This window comes from Panthera leo, chromosome B4 (assembly GCF_018350215.1).
Source record: "Panthera leo isolate Ple1 chromosome B4, P.leo_Ple1_pat1.1, whole genome shotgun sequence".
NCBI classification, from domain to species: Eukaryota; Metazoa; Chordata; class Mammalia; order Carnivora; family Felidae; genus Panthera; species Panthera leo.
In genome coordinates, this window is record NC_056685.1 from 130,488,201 (window position 1) to 130,502,798 (window position 14,598).

At 59.3% G+C, this 14,598-nt stretch overlaps 1 protein-coding gene across 2 annotated transcripts; it reads right to left on the reverse strand.

Moving 5' to 3' along the window:
- Nucleotides 1–1,087: 1,087 nt before the first annotated feature.
- SSTR3 (somatostatin receptor 3) lies at nt 1,088–7,374 on the reverse strand. 2 transcript variants are annotated; one of them, XM_042947721.1, is made up of 2 exons: nt 7,317–7,374; nt 1,088–2,376 (listed from the first exon to the last, which is right to left on the reverse strand). In XM_042947721.1, the coding sequence occupies exon 2, from the start codon at nt 2,327–2,329 to the stop codon at nt 1,121–1,123; it is 1,209 nt and encodes a 402-aa protein (XP_042803655.1). In that variant the 5' UTR covers nt 2,330–2,376; nt 7,317–7,374; the 3' UTR covers nt 1,088–1,120. The 2 variants fall into 2 exon arrangements, with proteins under 2 accessions (XP_042803655.1, XP_042803654.1); XM_042947720.1 differs by lacking the exon at nt 7,317–7,374 and adding an exon at nt 6,948–6,998.
- Between the last annotated feature and the right edge of the window lie 7,224 nt (nt 7,375–14,598).

The window sequence follows — 14,598 nt, forward strand, 5'->3', positions numbered from 1 at the left end:
GCAGATCTGTCCTCCACCCACCTCCTCCTCCTTCCCTCCCTTCTCTCTCCTCCTCTCCCTCCTTCTCTCCACCACCCTGTTGAGACGCTGCGCTTCCCTGCCAGTCTGCCTGGCCCGGATCCTGCCTTGGTCTCCGCGAGGGGAGGAACGCCAGGGGGTAGCTGCTAAGGGGAGGCTCCTGGAGCCCGCAGACGCCCAGAGACACCCCCACTCCAGCCACGGGACGCAGAGTGAGCCGCTTTGGGGATAGGTCAGCTGCCCTCAACGGGAGCTGAGCCAGGCTTTAGGTGGCCTAAATGTATGCAGTGTGGGGTCCCTCTTTATGAAAAAGAATACGAAATCACAAGTACAAAATAAGATACAGGGCCTTGGAAGGGCCCAAGCGGTAAGGGGCCCTGAAGCTGAACTGCCTGACTGTCCTGCAAAATCCCGGACAATTCTCCTGTCCAGGAGCACGGGAGCCCCAGCGCTGGCCGCCCGGGCCGAGAGGGCCTGGAGGTTCCTGGGTTGTTCAGCAAGGGAGGCCTGAGGCCCAGAGAGAAGAGCCCACCCAGGCCTTGCAGCGAGTGGGGGAGAGCTGATGTGGGGCCTGAGCAGTGTGTACCCCTCCCTGCACTGGGTAAGACTTTCTTCTATTTGGGGTCCCAGGCCCTCTCCTGGGAGCCTGACTCTGAGCCCCGGGCGATCCAGACCTCGGTCCGTCCCTCCGAGGGCCAAGATCCGGGCCCATCTGCCAGGATGCTCTGTCTTTGAGGGGGAAGGCCGGTGCGCAGCTCTCTAGGCCCCACTCAGGCAGGTCGGCCCGCGGCAATGCCCCTCCAGACTTCTCGTCCAGCAGAGCCGGGCCAGGCTCAGTCCTCCCATCCCTGAGTCACAGAAGAGAACACCAGGCGCAGGGAAGGAAAGTGACCTACGCGAGGGTCACACCGCGAGTCTCAGCAGCCACAGGATGGGAGCCCAGGCCTCCACACATCCCGTCACGGGGCCCCGGGCACCGTGGGTGGCCCGCCCGAGGCGTCCCCACAGCCTCGGCCCCATGCTTGGACCACGCTGGCCTCCCCGCGGGCCCCTACAGACAGCTGGCGTGCAGTGCGCCCGGCTTGCCCCCGGCTGTGGGCTCTCAGGGCAGGAACTGCCTCTGCTTGCTGGCCGTGCCGCTGGGCGGCCGCTCCTGCCCGCCGGTGCCAGGCCGTGCGATGAGGCTGACCCGGCCGTTCATCTCCTTCCCCTGCCCCCGCCCCCCTGCCGCCTCCTCGCCGTCCTCCTCCCCCTTGTCCTCCCCGGTCTTCTCCGGAGGCCCGGCAGAAGGCTCCTGACTGCGCACGCGGCGGGAAGGCCGCAGCAGGACCCTGCGGAAGCCCTGCTTGAAGCGGTAGGAGAGGAAGCCGTAGAGGATGGGGTTGGCACAGCTGTTGGCATAGGGCAGCGCCACCACCAGGAAATAGAGGCCGAAGAAGGCGGGCTCCTCGGGCAGCGGGCGCACCACGTTGACGATGTTGAGCACGTAGAAGGGCATCCAGCAGAGGACGAAGAGCGCCACGACGGCCACCACCATGCGCGTGACCCTGCGCTCCGAGTGCCGCCGCCGCTGGCACGAGGGCGCCCGCACCCGCCGCCCGGCCGAGCGCACCTTGACCACGATGAGCAGGTAGCAGAGGCAGATGACCAGCAGCGGCCCGAAGAAGCCGAGCGCGGCCGTGTAGATGATGAAGCCCGCGCGCCAGGCGGCCGCCGGCTCGGGCCACTGCATGTGGCAGGTGCTCATGCCATGGGGCACACCCGAGAAGACCACCACGGGCAGCACCACCACGGCCGCGGCCACCCAGACGGCCACGCTCACCGTGCGGGCCACGGGCGCCGTGCGCCAGCGGGCGGAGCAGGCGGGACGGGCCACTGCGAGGTAGCGATCCACGCTCATGACCGTGAGGCAGAAGATGCTGGTGAACTGGTTGATGGCGTCCACGGCCATGACCAGGCGGCACATGAGGGACCCGAAGGGCCAGTAGGACAGGGCGTTCTGGGCCGCCAGGAAGGGCAGCCCCAGCATGAAGAGCTCGTCGGCCAGCGCCAGGTTGAGGATGTAGACGTTGGTGACCGACGGGCTGGCCGTGTGCCGCAGGACCACGTAGATGACCAGCGAGTTGCCCAGCAGGCCCACCACGCACACCACCAGGTAGACCAGAGGGATCAGAACACCGCTGACGGCCAGCCCCGCCACGCTCGGGGCCGCGGACGCGTTCCCCAGGGCGACATCCGGGGGCCAGGCCGAGGAGGCGTTCCCAGGCTCCAAGGCGGTGGGGGCCGACGAAGGAATACCAGGGGTGTCCATGGCCGAGGAGGGGGGGCGGTGGCGGCGGTCAGCGGGCAGCTACTGGCCTGGAGGGGGAAGGACACGGCCGGGTCACCGTGGGCGATGGCGGTCCCTCCACCGCCCCTCCCCCCGTCACTCCGAACTTGGAGACGCCGAGAGCGCCCGCCCGGCCAGAGCCGGACAGGCCCCAACCATTTTACTCTGCACGGGCCGCCAAGGCATCCCCGCCTGTCAGACGAGGACACTGAGTCTCAGAGAGGTGACATCCGTCACATGGCCAGGGTGTGGCGGGGGACGCGGGCTTGCCTGGCTGCAAAGGGCGGGGGCCTGCGCTGGCCTGTGCCTCGCAGGGTCCCCTTCCCCTTGGCACCCGTGCCCCTGTGGGTCCTCCACAGGTGTCTAACAGAGGAGTGAACGGATCAGTCCACTGGCCCATGACCACACAGGCCCTTCCTTCTAGACCAGAGTTTATCAGCCGTCTTTGACACCGGCCCATTTTACATTGTGACTCAGCGAGGTCATACTGTTTCGGAAAGCAATACTTGCCCTTTCTGCACAGGATGCCTCGGCTGGCAGAAGCCCAAGCCCGAGGGCATCACCCCCTGCGATAGACCGAACGTGTCCCCCTCTCCCAAATTCACGTGTTGAAACCCTCACCCCCCAGTAACGGTCTTAGGAGGCGTGGCCTTTGGGGCGTGATTAGGTCTTCGGGGTGGAGCCCTCATGAATGGGGTCTGGGCCAGAAAAGACCCCAGAGAGCCCCTCACTCCTTCTGCCCTGTGAGGACACGGCAAGGAGAGGACTAACCACGAACCAGGAAGCGGGCGTCGCCAGACACAGAATCTGCCAGCACCTTGATCTTGCTTTTCCAGCCTCCAGAACTGGGAGAAGGAAATGTGGTTCGTAAGCCCGTGGTAGTCTGTTAGAGCAGCCAGAACGGACCGAGACAGCCACCCACAGGTCTCAGCCCTCACATTGGAAAAACAGTGCTGGGGGGGGGGGGGGGGGGGGCGCCTGGGTGGCTCCGTCGGTTGAGCGTCCGACATTCGGCTCAGGTCATGATCTCGCGGTTCGTGAGTTCGAGCCCCGCGTCGGGCTCTGTGCCGGCAGCTCGGAGCCCAGAGCCTGCTTCAGATTCTGTGCCTCCCTCTCTATCTCTGCCCTTCTCTCTCTCTCCCTCTCTCTCTCCAAAATAAATAAACATTAAATAAAATGAAAAAAAAAAAAAGATGCTGCATATCCCGGGTCTTTAACCTTGAACTTGGGTCTCTCTATGAACTTCAGAGGATCCGTGAGCCCCCCAAAACTCTGGCGAAAGTTCATGCGTCTATGTCTTGTCTGGGCAGAGCCCAGAGCTTGTATCAGATTCCTCAGATTCTGAATGGAGTTAGGAACCACAGGCACAGTGATGTCCCCTGTCCTGGAACCAGAGTGCTCGGGGGCCCCCCCAAGCCTAGCCCATCCCGCTGCGCTCCCACAGAGGCCCTGCCTGGGATGGCCAGCTGTGAACCTGGACAGGGGGGGTGGGCGTGTGGGGCCCCTTCTCTCCCCACGGTGAGAAATTCACACCGGAAAGGAGGTACAAGGACAGCCACACCTCTCTGCACCGGTGGGGCAGGCTTCCCAGGGAAGAGAAGGTTCCAGACGGGTCCTGAAGCATGAATGAGAGTCTGCCCGGCGACACGGTGGGCACCACGCAGCATGACCGTTCACTAAGGTTAGTACCTTTCTTATCGTGCCTCCCGTGTGTTGCAAGGAGCTAGACTCTTCCCGGCTTCCCCGCTAGACCGACTCTCCCTAAGTGTGGAGACCCTCTCACTCCGCTTTGAAGCGTCTCCTCGTCCCTCATACAGCACAGGCTCTGCATCGGTGCTGGAGGCATCGGATGAATCAGAGGAACCCGGAGTGGACAATTCTTAATGCAAAGGGGGTGGGTATTACCGACAGTGGAAATTCAAGACCCGCTAGGAAAGGCCGCCCACCTCGGAACTTGCTAGCCTACCTCTGGCTCTCAGGAGGCCCAGGTGGAGGCCAAGGCTCCCCACCCCTTCTTCCTAATGACCTCTCCCCACCATCCCTTGGCTCCTGCCTGTCCCTACAGAAAACCCTGAGAGAGAAGGAAAGCCTCTGATATCCCCCTTCTGACCCAACACTGTCAGTGGAACCTGCCACCTGCATTGCCCTATCTGGACACTATTTTTAAGATGCAAAGCTTCTGGGGGCGCCTGGGTGGCTCAGTCGGTTGAGCGTCCGACTTCGGCTCCGGCCATGATCTGGCGGTTCGTGAATTCGAACCCTGCGTCAGGCTCTGTGCGGATGGCTGGGAGCCTGGAGCCTGCTTCTGGCTCTGTGTCTCCCTCTCTCTCTGCCCTTCCCCCACTCGCACTCTGTCTCTCTCTCTCTCTCAAAAATAAATAAACATTAAAAAAAAAAAAAAAGATGCAAAGCTTCTGGAAAAGGGAAGCACCCTAACTAGGAACAAACGTCTCGGTTTCTAAAGTCTCTCTGAGCACCAGGCCGGGCACTGCCTAGAATAGCAAAGAACCCCTTGACCTTGGTTGCTCCTGACGATGCCCCAGGCTGGTTGGGCTCAGAGCACCCCTCCCTGCTCCTCCAACCCCAGGGGGTGCCCCATCATCACCCCGGGACCCCATCAGCTCTCCTGACTCTGGGACGGCGGCATTAAGGGAGGGGCCATCTGGACACTGGGTTCATAGGATCCTAACAGCGCTTCTGGCTCCTTGTCCCTGACCCCAGCTGCCAGGTTCCAGGCGAAGCTAGTGAAATGCAGCATCCTAGGGGTCTGATGGGGGAAGGACGAGTGTTGTCCCCACCATTGGACACATTAGCCCCAGTCACACAGCTAAGAAGGGGCAGACCTGGGAGGACCCTTAAGATCATCCTCCCCCCTCCACCCCCAACACACACACGCACGTGTGTCCATTTCACAGGCTGGCAGACTGAGGCTGGGCCTTGGGGAGGCACCCAGCCTGCATCCCACTCTCCCACCAACCTATTTAGAGCTTCCCTTGCTGTTCTTCGGGCTCTTGAACTCTTAGGATCGTGGGCTCAAACCCCTGGAATCGTAAGATCCTAAAACCAGAATTTTAGATTCTTAGGCCTGAGTTGTAGAGTCATAGATTTTTAGATTCCGCGTCCTTGAGTCCGAATGTCAGAATTCCTGAATGCCAGAATCGGCCCTTGTTCAACCTGGAAACGTGGAATCTGAGACCTTGGAGTTCTGGCTTCCTCAGCCCCGGTCCATCAGTCACCCATCCATCCACCTCGCGACCCCGCGCACATTCTCTTTACAGCATCCCCATGGGGCAGCCAATCACAGCCCGGGGCTGCAGGAGGCAGGAAAGCGCCAGGCTCCTGAGACAGCCTGGGACCTGGGCAAACCTAATTTCCAGGCTGCAGGGACAGATGCCCCCAGGGAAGCCTGGAGGTGAGCCCTGAGGACATCCCCCTCCCACCTCCTTCTCAGGCGCGCGCGCACACACACACACACACACACACACACACACACGGGCGCGCGCGGCCGGCCAGGCCCTGTCTTTGTACCCCGGGGGTGCAATAGCCCCTCCCAGAGCCCCTGCCCTCCCTGGAAGACTCCCTGCCTCCACCCCCCATCTGGGCCCATCTTCCCTGTCAGAGTTTAAGAGGCTGGGTGCCAGGAGCAGGAAAATTACAGCTTTCTGCCCCTACAATTTAGGTGCCTCCTTTTCTTTAAGGAGCTGGGATCCTGTGCATGATCTGGTTCATCCTCAGGGAGGAGGGACTTTTCCTCCCTGTCTGGTTTATCTTTGGCACAAGCTCGCCTGAAAGCCGGGGGCGGACTCCTCACAGGACTGCTCTGGGAGGGCGGGGACAGAGGCCCAGAGAGGGCAAGGGGCTGACACAGCAATTCAGGAGAGCCCCTCAGAGATGCCAGATACCCCCATCACCTTCCATTCGTCTGCCCCCATCCGCTTACCCGCAGGCTCTGGGTCGCAGGGACCTTGAGTCATTTGTTTCTTCAGCCCCAGCCCCTGACACAGCACCCAGCCCTGGGAAACGTGAACAGACCAAGCAGTTGAGCAGCCAGAGCTCCGAGCAAAGTGGGGGCATTGCTCCTGGGCACAGACCCTCATCGTGAAATCCTCGCCAAGCCCAGGAGGGAGGATTTTTAAAGGGGAGCACGTTGAGGCTCAGAGAAGGTCAGTAATTTGCACAAGTTCGCCTGGCTGGTGAGCGGAAGACGGGAATTAAAACCCAGTTTGGTCTACTCCTGAATCACCAGTGCGTTCTGGCCCTGCTGGCTTCCCCGAAGGCCCCAAGCTGAGAGGAACCAAGAGCCAGGACGGCCTTGAATGCCGCAGGCTGATGCCCTTGGCCGACTGCCTTCTGCCCGCCCTCTGCAACACTGGGCCTTCCCCCAAAAGACCCGGACTGTGCTGATCACTGCCGACTCACTCACTCATCCCATTCCAGGCCCGGGGCCCGACCCCCAGGAACACGGCCCGCAGGCCCCGGGTTGGGGGCTTGGTCTCTGCCACAGAATGATGGCACCAGGCTACTGTGTGAACTTGGGCAGGTCACTGCCTAGCTCCGGGCCTCAGTTTCCTCCCGTTCAAATGAAGACAGGTAGACGTACCTCCCGGGCTTGTTGTAAAGATTAAATGGGAGCGTGCCGTGAGCACAGCGCCCGGCGTGGAGGGGGAGCTCAGAGAAGCTGGCACGTGAGCCAAGGAGGCCAACCGACATGATGCATCTGCTTTCTTCCAGCTCTGACACTCTGCTGTTGTGCGATCCCAGTATTCTAGAACCATGGCACGAGAGTCCGAGATTAACCTGCCCCCACCCTCTGCAGCCCACCAGGAGGGCACAGGAAGGCCTCCTTCCTCCCTGGGCCTTCCCACCGTCTCCCAGCCCCCAGCCCCCAGCCTCTCAACTTCACCCTGGGCAGAGGGTGGGCCCCGGCACCCCACCCTCTGGGACCCCACCCATGCCCCAGCCTCCTTACCTGCCCATGGGGTGAGGGCTCCCCTGCTTGCCGCCAGGCTGGTTATCATCCTGCTGCCCCCCTCCCTGCCCAGTCCCCAAGCTCCCAGAGCACCCTTAGCTGGGGTCCCCACGCGGTGCCCACTTCTACAGGGCTTACGGCCCGATCCCCCTCCTAGGCCCGCGGCGGCCACAGCTGCCCACAGAGCCTCTCCCATCTGGTCTGCGGCCCTGACTTCCCACGGGTGCCTTGTGCGTCACCCCCCCATCTCCAGGACACGTCCTGGAGGAGGGGGCGGGTAGGGGCACAGAGGGGGTTCTGCGGGCAGGAGCGCAGGGTGGGGGTGGACGGAGAAGCAAAGGGGAGCAGGGACTGTGGGAAGCCAATAGGAATAGAGGGGAAAGGGGGGTCGGTCGGAGGTGGAGAGAGAGGGAGAGGGAGAAGACAGTGAGTGGGTGGAAAGCCAGAATGAGGGAGAATGATGTGAAATGCGTGGCAGGGAGGAGAGAAGGGGCGAGAGGAGATGCGGAGAGAGGCAGGGATGGAGAGCAAGGAAGGAGGAAGGAGAAGGAGGGGGTGGCAGGCAGAGTGACAGAGAAGGATTGTGCCACAGATGGTGACACGGAGAGCCGGGGAAGGAGGGGGCAGGAGTGGGGGGTGCGGGAGGGGCCGGAGAGCAGGTGCAGGAGAGGGGAGGGGCGGCAGGTTAGGAGAGGAGGCTGGGGCGGCGGTGTGGGGGGGGGCACAGACCCTGTTACCGGGGAGATTTGGCCACCCACGCTGGCCTTGGCTCCCGCAGAGAGGAGGAGAGAGGAGCGTGGTGCCCAGGGGAGCTGGACGTCCCCCAGGCCACTGTGGCACATGTTCCCCCGGGGACGACAGCTGGTTCCCCATCCCAGGCAGGTGAGGGGTTGGGCAGTGCTGCGAGGGCGGGCAGCGTGAGGGAGCACTGCGGTGGGAGTCCACAGTCCTGGCCACTGGCTGGACACCAGCCAGAGGAAAGCCAGGTGGGGGCAGCCGTCCTGAGACCGACTGAGTCCAGAGGGCCCAGGGCAGGCTGACAGGGTTAAAGAATACATATTTCAGGCTTTGGGGGGGAGGGGGTCAAGGGCAAAATCAAAGCTATTATACAGGAGAAAACAAATGCCCATGCCGGCTTCTGGAGCCACCGGCCCCCTGTTGCTGTCCTTGCACTTGCCGTGGGTCCTGGGCAAGCCCCTCCTTCCAGCCTCAGCCTCTCGTCTGTCTGGCCAAGTTCCTGAGGAGTAGATGGGCTCTAGGAAGCTCCCGGAGGTGAGGAAGGGGTCTCCCTGCCCTGCTCGGGGCCCTCGCCTGGCTTCTCATCACCCCCAGAATTAAGCCCACCCTCCGGAGCCCTCCAGACTTTGCACCGCCCTAGTCTTTCCTCCCCCTGCCTCCCCCCTCCGGCTCTTCCTCTGCCGATTTCCTGCCTGCCTGTGCTCCAGACACACCCAATCTCATTCATTCATTCATTCATTCACTCATTCATTGGCTCTGACCAGCGAGCTCAGAAGGCCTCTGTGAGACAGTGAGAGGGATACAGCACCATCTAGGGAAGAAGCCTCCAGTGGGGAGCAGGGCCCTGCCGGGGTGCTCAGGTGGAGACAAGCTTGTGCGTTCGGGTGACCAGGAGGAGAGCAGGGTGGCTGCAGAGGAGGGACGCAGGGGGAGGCCTCCGAGGCCAGACCACGCAGGGCCTCGGCTCAGTCTGGGTGGCTTGGGGGCTTCACAGGTGGGAGCAGAGGAGTCTCTTGACCTAATTCATGTTCTTCAAAGGCTCACCAGTCAGGCACCGGTGACGGCGCTGGTTTTCTTCAGGGCCTTTGCACAGGCTGTGCCCGCATCCCACCCGTACGTGTGAGACAAAGTCCTCCCGGAGCTGTCCCTGGCCTGGATCGGCGAGGCCTCTCCTCTAGGCTTCCCAGAGACCCCGGCCTCACCGTGTCCCCAGGCCTGGAAGCGCCTAGCACGCAGTAAGTGTTTGCCACATGTTTACCGAAGACAAGAAGATAGATGGAGGGCGAGCGGGCGGCGGGGGTGGGGGTGGAGGATGGGAGACTATAATATGCTGGAGGCCGAGTGGTGGTGACGGGTCCCGGGCGCCAGGCTGCGGGCAGGGGTGGCCCCAGTGGGACACCGAGGGGCCTTCCCCGAGCAGAAGTGACCCAGGGATCCCGGACCAGCCTCTCCTTCTGCGGGGAGGGCAGGGCAGAGAGAGGAAGTGCAACTCCACACCCGCGAGCTCTGGGAAGCTAGGGATGCTGTGTCGGAGCCGTGGGGCGGCCCCACCTTGCCTGGCACGGAGGTCCTGGGACATGAGAGCCTCTAGCCTCAGGCCCCCATCTGGTCCCTCGGTGCTGTCATGCCCGCCTGGAATCCTGGCGGGGCTGCCCCGAGCGCCTGCCGTAAGAGGACAATGCTACGGGTCCCCCATCAGACCCTGACCTCCTCAGAACCAGGGCCGTGTCTCCACCCTCAGACTAGAGGGCTCCCTGAGACCAGGGGCTGTGCCTCTACCATCAGACCGGTGGTTTTCCAGAGAGGCTGGGGCCCAGGCTCCTCCCATTCCTGGCAGCCAGGAGCGTGCTGTCCCCTCCTTCCTCTCCCCCACAATGCCAACGCCAGAGCTGACCACAGTGTAGGGTGGAGGCCTCGGCTACTGACGCTGAGGTCCGTCCTCCAAACAAGATGAAGTGAGCCAAAATACCTCCCCCGCCTGGCCCCTGGGGCTGTCACGAGAGTGTGGACACCTATAAAGTGGCTCATCAGCCCTGCTGTTTGCTGCTGGGGTTGAATCTCAGCTTCTGTACTCACCGGCTGTGTGACCTCGGGATACGTGACTTAACCTCTCTGAGCCTCAGCCCCTCATCTTCAACACCTGCCGCGCTGGGTTGCCGCGACGATAGAATGCGTCAATCCCTGTACACATCCGCGGGTCCCAGGGACACCGAGAAGCTACACGTAGCGTGAGCCTCCCCTGTCCTCATCTGCGGCAGGGGCAGATGGGCCGGCAGGCTGGCTCTCTTTCTGCCGCGCTGAGGCCTTCAGTCTGAACCCCGTGCGGGCCCCAAGCCCTTTGCACAGGCTGTTCCCTGTCGCTCTCTTAATCCTTCAGCAGGTTGGGGTACCAGCCACCCTGAAGCCTTCCCATCTCTGATGCTCCCTCTTCTGGCTTCTCTTTTATTCATCAGGCAATTATTTTATATTTGCTCTTTTTCTTTTTTTAATCAAAGCACTGCTTGCCGGTAAATTTTACAAACCAAAGTGATGAGAAGGACTTATAACAGCAGAAAACGGCAGTCCTCCCACAGCCCTGCCCCCACCCTTATGCCAGAGGCAATTTCTAGCTCTTTCTCCTTGTATTTGCCTCCGTCTTGCTAATTATCGGGTTTCTTTCTCCATCTTTTGAGCCTCCAATCTGACCCATTATCTACTGACTTCCTACTATGCTACGTGAGGATTCTAGATTTCTTACACACTCTGGCCCCTTCTCTCCACCCTCTCCACCGAACGACGTTTTCGGTTAAGTGCACGTTTAGTGTTTTCACTAGGAATGTACCGTACATGTTATTTCCTGCCCAGCCTGGAGTTCATAACTGCTTCATTTTTTTTTTTTCATTTGCTTGTTTTTAGTTTTTTTAATATCTCAGTTTTCTAGGACTCCGTATTTGCATAAGCTGCGACCTACAGCTCAGGAAAAACCTCACAGGGGAATGTGAGCCCGGTCAGGATTTCTGTGTGGAGACGTCTCAACTCTGCCCATCTGTCCTGGCTGTCCTCTGTGCCTGAGCGTGGCTACCACCCTGAGACGCTCTCTTCGCTGCTCTCTCAGTGATCCCTTTCAGCTTTTTCCCTGTTAGGTCCTGTTTCTTGAATCTTCCTCCATAATGGTTTACTCCCTTATTTTGCCAGTGCGAAACCTCTACTAACTCCCTGAGCCGGTGTGCACGTGTGAAAATAGTTTATTCTCCTCTCGTGCGCATGGATAGCCTGGCTGGGTATAGAATTCTAGGTTGAGAATTACTTTGACTCAGTGGTGGAAGGCATCTGTCCATGTCTCTAGCTCCCAGTACTGTTCTTATTCTCAATCAATTGTGGGTAACCTTAGGTCATTTTTTTCTTTATAACGGAAGCTTCTAGGATGTTTGCTTTATCCCTAAATTTCAGAGATTTCCTAATGCGTGGGTCATGCCACCCACCCTACCCCAACAACAAGTGTTTGGGGCATTTAGCACACTGTGTTAACCTAAAGATTTGTGTTCTTCAGTTCTGGGTAAGATTTCTCTATTATTTTCTTTTGGAACTCCTGTTATTTGACTATTGGCCTCCTGGATTAACCCTGTAATTTTCTTGTTGTTTACTTTTACCATCTTATTCTACCTTCTGAGAGTTGTTTCTATTATTGTTGTTGTTCCCTCTGTTTTTTCTTCCAAACCTTTTTTTTAAAAACTATTTTATTTTATTTTTTTCAGTTTATTTATTTATTTTGAGAGACACGGTGATAGCACGAGTGGGGGAGGGACAGAGAGAGAGGGAGAGAGAAGGAGAGAGAGAACCCCAAGCCGGCTCTGAACTGCCAGCGCAGAGCCCCATGTGGGGCTCAAACCCACAAAACCTTGAGATCAGGACCTGAGCCAAAACCAAAAAGCTGGACACTAAGCCACCCAGACACCGCCTAAAAAATGTATTTTTAAAGTTTATTTATTTATTTTGAGAAAGAGAGAGAGAGAGAGAACACAGGAGGGGCAGAGAGAGAGGGAGAGAGAGAGAATCTCAAGCAGGCTCCACACTGTCAGTGTAGATCCCGATGCAGGGCTTGAACAAATGAACTGTGAGATCACGACCTGAGCTGAAACCAAGAGTCGGACGCTTAACCGACTGGGCCACCCAGGTGCCCCGTACATTTTTAAAATTTTAATAAACATAGTATTTTTCATTTCTAAGAGCTCCTCTCGGTTTTCTGATTGTTCCTTTATTATGGTATTCTGGTTTTGTTTATGGCTATGCTATGTTTCCTTCTCTCTCCAAGGATAGCCGTGGTAGTTTCTTCAAAGTTTTCTTCTGATCGCTGCCTGTTACCCATTCATTTTTCAGAATGAAGCCTTAACACTCAGATTGGCAGCTCCATGTAGGAGGACAGGGCTTGCGAGGCAATGAACATCGCTATAGGCACAGCTGGCTCTTTCGTCAAGCATACCTAGATGGGACCAGAGGTCAGCACCTGTGAGACTTCTCTCTGGGGTGGTCAGATCCTATCCACCGACTCCTATCTGTATGCCTGGGTGCCAGCATTCCTGAACTAAGCCAGGGAGAGGAGGCGGGCTAGGGTCACCCTGTTCGGTATTCCGACTTCCACTGAATCCCCCTGTATCAGTCAGCTACTGCTGTGTAACAAACAACCACACACATGGCTTTGGTGCACGAGAATAAGCATTTATTGTACCTCACACCTTCAGGTCAGCTGGAGTGGGTTAATCTAGGCAGGTCGGCTCTGAGCTGCAGGCAGCTGGGTACCTCTGCCGTCCCATTCTTGGAACCACTGGGTTTACCAAGGCATGTTCTTTTGTCAGCACAAGAGAGCATGTCCAAGGGTGCAAGTACATCGAGTCTCTCCTTACGATGCATATGCTAACATCCCACTGGCAAAAGGCAAGGCCGAAGGCCAAAGCTAGTCAGTGGAGCAGGGAGGGGAAGTGTGCTCTTACCCTGGAGGGGGGCGTGGAGGGAGTAATCACCCACCAGGCATAATCAGACCTACTGCACCTCAAACAATCAGTCTGGGGGCTCACCCCCGCCTGCCCTGTAGCTGGTGTCCTTGGGTCCAGAAATGTCTGGTTGGATTTTCCTGCCCAGGCTAGGGAGGGATGGTTGCCTGGCTGCATCGTGCAGGGTGGGGGGGAGGGGGGAGGGGCTCTGGGGGTCTAATTGCCCCTTAAACAAACTTCTAAATAACCCGCCAGTTTTCAGCCTCCCACCTGGCCATCTGCGGTGGCTGAATCCCCCACTTGGAAGCTGCCCTGGGATTCTGCAAGGCCGGGTGGGTTGCGTCTCTTCCACCTGCAAATCCTCCCCCCACCCCCCACCCCCGCCGCCCCTCCCGCAGCACAGCAGGCGCTTGGGTTTGCCTTCCCCGGGCCTCTGTTAAATCATTTACCACCCCTCCATCTGCTCTCCGTACTTGTGTGCTGGGCGCTGGCTGGTCTGGGTTCACAGGTGTCTCCTGGTTTCCTTGAAGATGAGCGTTTGTGTTTCTGTTTCTTGTTCCCCGTATCGTCGTCGTCGTGGTGGCTGCTTTTCAGCAAGGGGGAGGGGCCAGAAGCAGCTGTGGCCCAGCACCCCGAGACAAGACCCTCCTCTTTGCTCTGTTGCATACACTTCTGTGGTATGTGGATCGACCACATGGCAGGTGTTGAGTTGCTGGTCGGTCCGTCTCACCGGCCCCTGAGCCCCCTGGGGAGCGCGGGGCCAGGCGTCACCCTCGCGGCACATCCAGCTCCCACGCAGCTTGGCATGGAGCCCCTGGCTCTACGTGAGAACTGAAGTGAACGAACTTCAAGTGACATGGATGACTGCTCATCGTTTCACCTAGCTTAGGGCCTTCAGAAGTCTTCTAGAACCATCCTAGATCTCCGTCGCCCTCCCCAGAGCCTAGCCTGCCCTGCCTCTCACATCCCATGAGGCCTGGATGGAGTCAGAGGTCCCCAGAGGCGACTCTTTCTCTGGTTGCAGGTTGGGGGGCGGGGGGGTGGGGGGGGGTGTTAAGAGGGGAGGGCGGAGAAGTGAAACAGCAAAGGAAGAAACTTTCTCGGCCCCAGAAAAGTCGCCGTTTCGGCATACCACGGTATTATTTCCCATGATTTTACGAGGTGGCCGGACTCAGTGGGATGCTCGTCTGCTCCACATGATTTCGGCCGGGGCCGCCGTCATCCGGGGACTCGACTGGGCTGGCACATCCAAGATGGCTGACGTGCACGACTGGCGCCTTGGCCGGGATGGCTGGGAGGCTGGGCTCAGCTGGGTCACTGGAAGGGCTGGGTCTCTCTCTCTCTCCAGTAAAGTCTATTCTTCCGTCTGCTTGTTCGTTTACATCAACAACACACACGTATCCAGCGTGGACTAGGTCCCAGACACCTGCTAGGGTCATGGTGAGCCATCCAAGCAGAGGGGCCATTGCCCGGGGCTCCCTGCGGACTCAGCTGTCCCCACTGGGCTGCGAGCGAGCTCCTGAGAGCAGGCCCACGTTTGACTCACCCTCAATCCCCGTGTTTGGCACACCAGCCCA

Excerpts from the sequence above, each read along its gene's own strand:
- SSTR3 (XM_042947721.1), bottom strand. The coding sequence starts at position 2,329 with ATGGACACCCCTGGTATTCCTTCGTCGGCCCCCACCGCCTTGGAGCCT.